General features: G+C 42.5%; 1 protein-coding gene across 4 annotated transcripts; it reads right to left on the reverse strand.

The window, feature by feature from the left end:
- Window positions 1–481: 481 nt before the first annotated feature.
- PBDC1 (polysaccharide biosynthesis domain containing 1) lies at window positions 482–5,811 on the reverse strand. 4 transcript variants are annotated; one of them, XM_025372257.1, is made up of 6 exons: window positions 5,552–5,811; window positions 5,091–5,156; window positions 3,791–3,850; window positions 3,129–3,269; window positions 1,804–1,915; window positions 482–1,103 (listed from the first exon to the last, which is right to left on the reverse strand). In XM_025372257.1, the coding sequence occupies exons 1-6, from the start codon at window positions 5,579–5,581 to the stop codon at window positions 811–813; spliced, it is 702 nt and encodes a 233-aa protein (XP_025228042.1). In that variant the 5' UTR covers window positions 5,582–5,811; the 3' UTR covers window positions 482–810. The 4 variants fall into 4 exon arrangements, with proteins under 4 accessions (XP_025228042.1, XP_025228041.1, XP_025228044.1 ...); XM_025372256.1 differs by having other exon boundaries at window positions 482–1,176; window positions 5,552–5,810; XM_025372259.1 differs by having other exon boundaries at window positions 482–1,176; window positions 5,529–5,573.
- Between the last annotated feature and the right edge of the window lie 370 nt (window positions 5,812–6,181).

Here is a 6,181-nt window from a genome sequence, read left to right on the forward strand (position 1 = left end):
CCCATCAAGCTACCATCCACTTTCTTCACAGAATACCCGTCTCTACTAAACATACAAAAAATTAGCTGGGTGTGGTGGCACGCGCCTGTAGTCCCAGCTACTTGGGAGGCTAAGGCAGGAGAATCACTTGAACCCAGGAGGCCAAGGTTGTAGTGAGCTGAGATCGCGCCACTGCACTCCAGCCTGGAAGTCAGAGTGAGACTCCGTCTCAAAAAAAAAAAAAAAAAAAAAAGCGTAGCCAAATACTGAAGCATGTCCAGTCTCTTGCTCTTCTAATTCTTCTAACATGAACTGGGCTGCATTCACTAGTCTGACAGGTTCAGGTTGCAGATATTTATCAAATCTTTAGTCATATATAGCAAAGAAATCAGGGAGTTATAGTCAGAGATTAAGAGTCAATTCTTACGTAAGGACTTCTAATCCCAACACCGGGTATAACTTAACAAGTTTAGAGAACTTTACTACAGGAAACAGTGAGATGCAGTAAGAAACAGGAGTAAATTATTATATATAAGACATGGTGATGAGATTATATATTTGAAAAAAATTTCAAGTGTCAAATACCTTTTTAAAATCAGTCACAGATATAGATAATAAGAACCAAAAGAAATTTATTTACAAATTTCTTACTTGACCAGTGGTGTCATCCAAGAAACAGTATACCAGGAAAAATCAATTAACACCCCACTAATAGTCTTTAGAACAGTTCATACAAGGGAATGATCAGAGCAGTTCCTGACTGTTAGACTAGAAAGATGTCCTCCTGAGTATCCTTCAATTGTACATGAATTTACATTTCACCAAAGGGGTCTATGCAAGTAGCACCGTGGCACTTGTAGACTCAATTAAGTCAAAGCTTCTAGAGTGCTGTTCCCTGTATACCTTACATAGCTTTTTCACCACTTTTGTTGATTTCTTTGTCAGCTTCTTTCTCTTTTTCTCCTCCTTTGTCAGTTTTGTCTTCTCTGTTGATTCCTTCCTTTTTTTCTTCTCCACTATCAGCTCCTTTCTCTCCTCTATTCTTGGTGTTCTCTTCTTCTCCATTGTCAGCTCTTTTTTCTCCTCCATTGTTGACTCCTTTCTCTCCTTCTTTGTCCTGAACACTGATATAAACAGCTTTGTTATAGCCTTCCCGGTTCCGAGCAATTTCAATGGCAAAGAATTGTATCCTGGGGGCTGAAAAATGAACAGAATTGATTATCATCCTACTCTCAGTTTATTCCCTAAATCTCTTTTTTTTGAGACAGGGTCTCACTCTGATGACCAGGGCTGGACTGCAGTGGCACAATCACAGCTTACTGCAGCCTCAATTTCCCTGGTTCAAGCAATCCTCCTGCCTCAGTCTCCTGAATAGCTGGAACTACAAACACTCACCACTACAACTACACCTGGCTAATTTTTTAAATGTTTTTGTAGAGATGGGATCTCCCTATGTTGCCCAGGCTGGTCTCAAAATCCTCAGCTCAAGTGATCCGCCCATGTCAGCCTCCCAAAGTGCTGGGATTACAAGGCATGAGACACTGTGCCTGGCCTGCTCCCTAAATATGCTGGAAATCTGACAAAATTGAAATAACATGCAAACCATTCGAGTATAGTCATAAACTTCAGAGACCTTTAATTCCAATCTCATATTAATGAGATTGAAAATACTTAACTATCTTCAAGTTACGTAAAAAATAGCAACAAGATCTTTAAAGATGAAACAAGATAAGGTGACCTAACTATACGTGTCACTGATTCATCAGTAAAACCAGACTGTTCAGTCTCCTTATAGAGAAACAATTCCAGAGGGAAAAAACTCACCAAAGATGGTGTTTTCCTCAGTATAGCCCTGAGAACAATCTAGTCGCAGCAAAGTACCATAGTTGAAGTCTTCAACAATCCCATTAAACTTCAAGCAGAATGGCCTCCACTTCTATAAAGGCAAATACAATGCTTTAGCTGACAAATGCAAGAGGTTGATGTACTAAGGCCAGGAGAGGGACTTCCATTTCCCCAGTAAGGAAAATAATCACAGTGAGACTAGGAATGAGGTGATTGTTGGTTTCACAGTGAAACTAGCAATGCGTTTTTGTGCTACCTACTGTGTCTTTAGACTGGTATTTCCCAAGATGAACAATATTTTACTTGAAAAATACATAAATCATTTGCTACAGAATTAAAATATGATTTCTTAAATTGTTTTGTTTTGAAGTTATTCGTCAGTTCAGCCCAAAATGGTCATCTATCCCCACTAAAACACAAATGATTTTAATAAAGAAGTCCATTCAGTAGTGACAATTTTCCAAAGACAAAGATCACTAACTGCCTGCTAGAAGTTAAAAGTGTAGATTCTTGGCTGGGTGCGGTGGCTCGCGCCTATAATCCCAGCACTTTGAAAGGCCGAGGCAGGCAGATCGCTTGAGCTCAGGAGTTTAAGACCAGCCTGGTCAACAAGGTGAAACCCCGCCTCTACCAAAAAATACAAAATATTAGCTGGGCATGGTAGCATATACCTGCAGTCCCACCTACTAGGGAAGCTGAAGCAGGAGGACTGCTTGAGCCTGAGAGGTGGAGGTTGTAGTGAGCTGAGATGGCCTGGGCAACAGAGTGAGACCCTATATAAAAAAAAAAAAAAAAAAAACGAACTATAGATTCTTCATTAGCCAAGGGTTTACTCTCAAGGAAAAATTTTTTTTCCTAACTGTAAAAGTGTTAGTATCCTATCAAAGTATAGGATAATCACATAAGCAATGAAAAACAAAAGTTTTCCAGTTATCCATGGCCTGTAATCACATTAACTTAAATCCAGAGAATCAAAACACCTTCCTATACCCTATTTGCCACTCCCCATCCAAGTCTTCTGGCTATACGACTTAAATAAACTGATCCATCCTCCTCTGAAAGGGCTGATGGGTGGAGATTTAAAATATCCAAGACAAAAAGGAGAAAAAAATAGACTCAACAACATGAAAAGTCCATAAACTGGAAAAACATTCATTTCCTAACTTAGTTGATTAAAACTAGAAAAGTAGTTCTGGTTCTTCACATATTTTTCTTTAAAAAAGAGGTTAAATGTAAAAAAACATATTCACAATCAAAAATTGTTGGTTAAATGCTAAGTAATATTTAAGAAAGAGAATTTTTACCTCTTTGGCTGATTCTGACTTGAGTTCTTCTGGGTCCAATACATCTATCCTAAGGGTCTCAAAATTTTTCCGGAACTCAGAGTAAATTTGGTCATCTACTTTGGTGAGTTTCAGGAACTGTGGGTCAACTGATGAAATCAGCTGCCAAACAGTAAGACAACATACAGATGCTAGTTTGTAATTTACTATACTTCTATCTTCCCCATTCCCGCCAGAAAACCTTTATGGTTCTCAGGGCAGAAGATCTCTTCAAGAAGTGTCGACAGCCTACATCCTGGATGAAATCATGACAGTTTAAGGCCATAACATATTATTACAATCCCTTCCACCAATTTGGCAGTTGGCTTATTTAACCATAGTACTGCCTGGCTATTGCCCTCCATGGATTGCTCGTTCATTCAACAAACATTTATTAAGTGCCTACTATGTATGGGCCAGACGCCCTCTTGTCAGTTAGCATTACAACACTGGGTAAAGCAGCAGAACTCATTGTAGAAACAAATTTGCCTTCACTCCTCTGTTGTCTGTGGGTAAGAACTTACATTAATAAAAACTATCTCCAAAACACAACTGTTTAACTTGCTGAGAATAGTGATAAGCAGAGCATCATATGCTATAATTACATGTTTAATTCTGCTTAATGATGAAGACAGACAACTCACCTTGTAATAGACTTCAGCATGTTGCATTGCTCTCATGGCCCAAGCCATCTCAATATCAGGCTGCAAAGGAGTGAAGAATGCCAGGTCATAAATCTCCCCATCCTACTACTGAATAACAAATTAAGGAAGTATGTGGATGTCTAGTTAATGCTCAAGAGGGCTACCAAACTTGATGTTACTGTCAAATGATAAAAACTGGAGTAATAAATTTGGACAATAATTCTTTTGTCCGTATGACAACCAAAAGAAGCTACCTACACAGTGTAATGAACAGAGTGAGCCACTGCCTATCTTTTCCCAGCTGCTAGTGAAAGCTGGGAGACTAAATAAAGCAGTAGACAAATCACCTTCTCGGGATTGAGTTAAATCATTGTAAAACTGAAATAATACACCCATCAATTCCACTGAGTTGTTGGGTGAACAAAGAATCAAGATGAAAATTACTTTTCATTTTTAAGATTGAAGCATGTCGTAATCATTTTTGTTTGCCAGCCAATTCCCCATACTGTAACACCTAGAAATGAATTAGCACATGAAACAGATCAAGGTTACAGTAAGTCTTACCAAGCACCCACCTGTTCCACTGGAATCTCCCATTCCAACGAGAGCGAGCTATTTCACTGACTCCAGAAAAAGCCATTTGCATTTGTTATCTCCATGCCTTAGACCATGCACTTTTCCTACCTGCCAGTCCATGTCCTTTGTCCACCTACACTTGGAGGATACAGTTAAAGCTCCATTTCCTCAGTCAAGTCTTCTACTGCCTTGACTCCTTAGGGATTTCTCCTTCAGCTAAATTATTTGGATCTTATGGCCTGACCCACTCATTATATGTATCACATTCTTATTTGGGTGTTTTTACTATTCTCACATCCCCTTGTCTTGTTTTGGAAAATACGTCATATACTTTCTCAGTAATTTTCTAAACCAGACACACATAAGCCAGTCCAACTTTGCTGCACGATGGAATCCCTCAGAGACCCTTTAAAAATACTGATTCTTGGCTCTCATTCCCCAGGCATTCTGATTTAGATGGTATGAACAGCAATCTAGGCAGCGGGATGTTTAAAAGCTCCCCAGTAATTCTAAAGCGTGGCCAACTTGGGGAACCACTTTCACAGGCGTTAGTCCTGCGTTTGTGTACTAAGATTAAAACGAATTGAACGCAGGTGCGGTTTCTGGTGTAAGCGGAGAGGGTCTGCGGTAGATTATAAGGACATGAAGTTGTAACTTAGCGGCAGGTCCTGCAGAGATCCCAGGCTAGCTGAGTGGGTGGGAGCTATGGGTGAGTCATACTCACATCGTTGCCATACGACTCTGCTGGGAGAGAAAGCGCATGTGCCACAGACACCAACTCCCCGGAAACCTAGAAAGGGGGAAAAAGAGTTCAAGGCTCCACCCAAGGCCGGGCACGGTGGCTCGTGCCTGTAATCCCAGCACTTTGGGAGGCTGGAGGCGGGCGGATCGCCTGAGCCCAGGAGTTTGAGACCAGCCTGGGTGACATGGCGAAACCCCGTCTCTACAAAAAATACAAAAAAAAAATTAGCTGGGCCTGGTGGCACGGGCCCGTAGTCCCAGCTCCTCGGGAGGCTGAGGTGGGCGGAAGACCTGAATCCCGGAGGTCGAGGCTGCAGTGAGCCGTGATCCCACCACTGCGCTCCAGCCTGGGCGACTGAGTGACACCCTGTCTCAAAAAAGAAAAAAAAAAGGCTCCACCTGGCTGGACCTCCCCACTCACCCGACCCCAGAGCAGCGTCTCACCGGTTCATCAGTTCCACTGGTGGCCGCCATGTTGCAAACCAGAAAGCGTGGCTCCTTCCGCAGCTGATTGGAAAGCTGAGCCGGATCAGAGTCGTTCTCAACTGGCGGCTCCACTGTGCACTCTCCCTCCCCCTGAGGAAGTTGCTGGCCCCGCCTTACCCTCCCCGCGCAGGCGCAGAGGTGGAGTACTGGTGCGTAGGCTGGACTGCTTGAGAGATCTGAGGTGATTGATCAGTAATTTCGGTGGTGATCACGGGAAAAGGTTGAGTTAAAATAGTGCCCCTTTCTTGTCTTCACTGCGCCGTGTGCCCAGCCAAAATTCAAATTCACTCTCCGTTCAAGTGCGCATATACGCACATGCGCATACACATACACCCCAGTACCCCCAACCAGGGAGTGATTCACGAAAAGGCATGGTGCTAGGGCGCGGAGTGCAGGGATGAAGAATTTAGTACCTGCCTTGGAAGAACTAGATATAGTGAGGGACCGGACACAGTAGTGCTCACAGCATAGCATCGGATGTTGTGGGAGCGTGAATGGGGGATACCTAAGCCAAATTATGAAGGGAGCTTAGCCAAGCAGACAGGGAAAGACAGTCCAGGCAGAGGGAAGAGCACAAACAAAGCCATT

Source organism: Theropithecus gelada, chromosome X, assembly GCF_003255815.1.
Source record: "Theropithecus gelada isolate Dixy chromosome X, Tgel_1.0, whole genome shotgun sequence".
Lineage (NCBI taxonomy): Eukaryota > Metazoa > Chordata > Mammalia > Primates > Cercopithecidae > Theropithecus > Theropithecus gelada.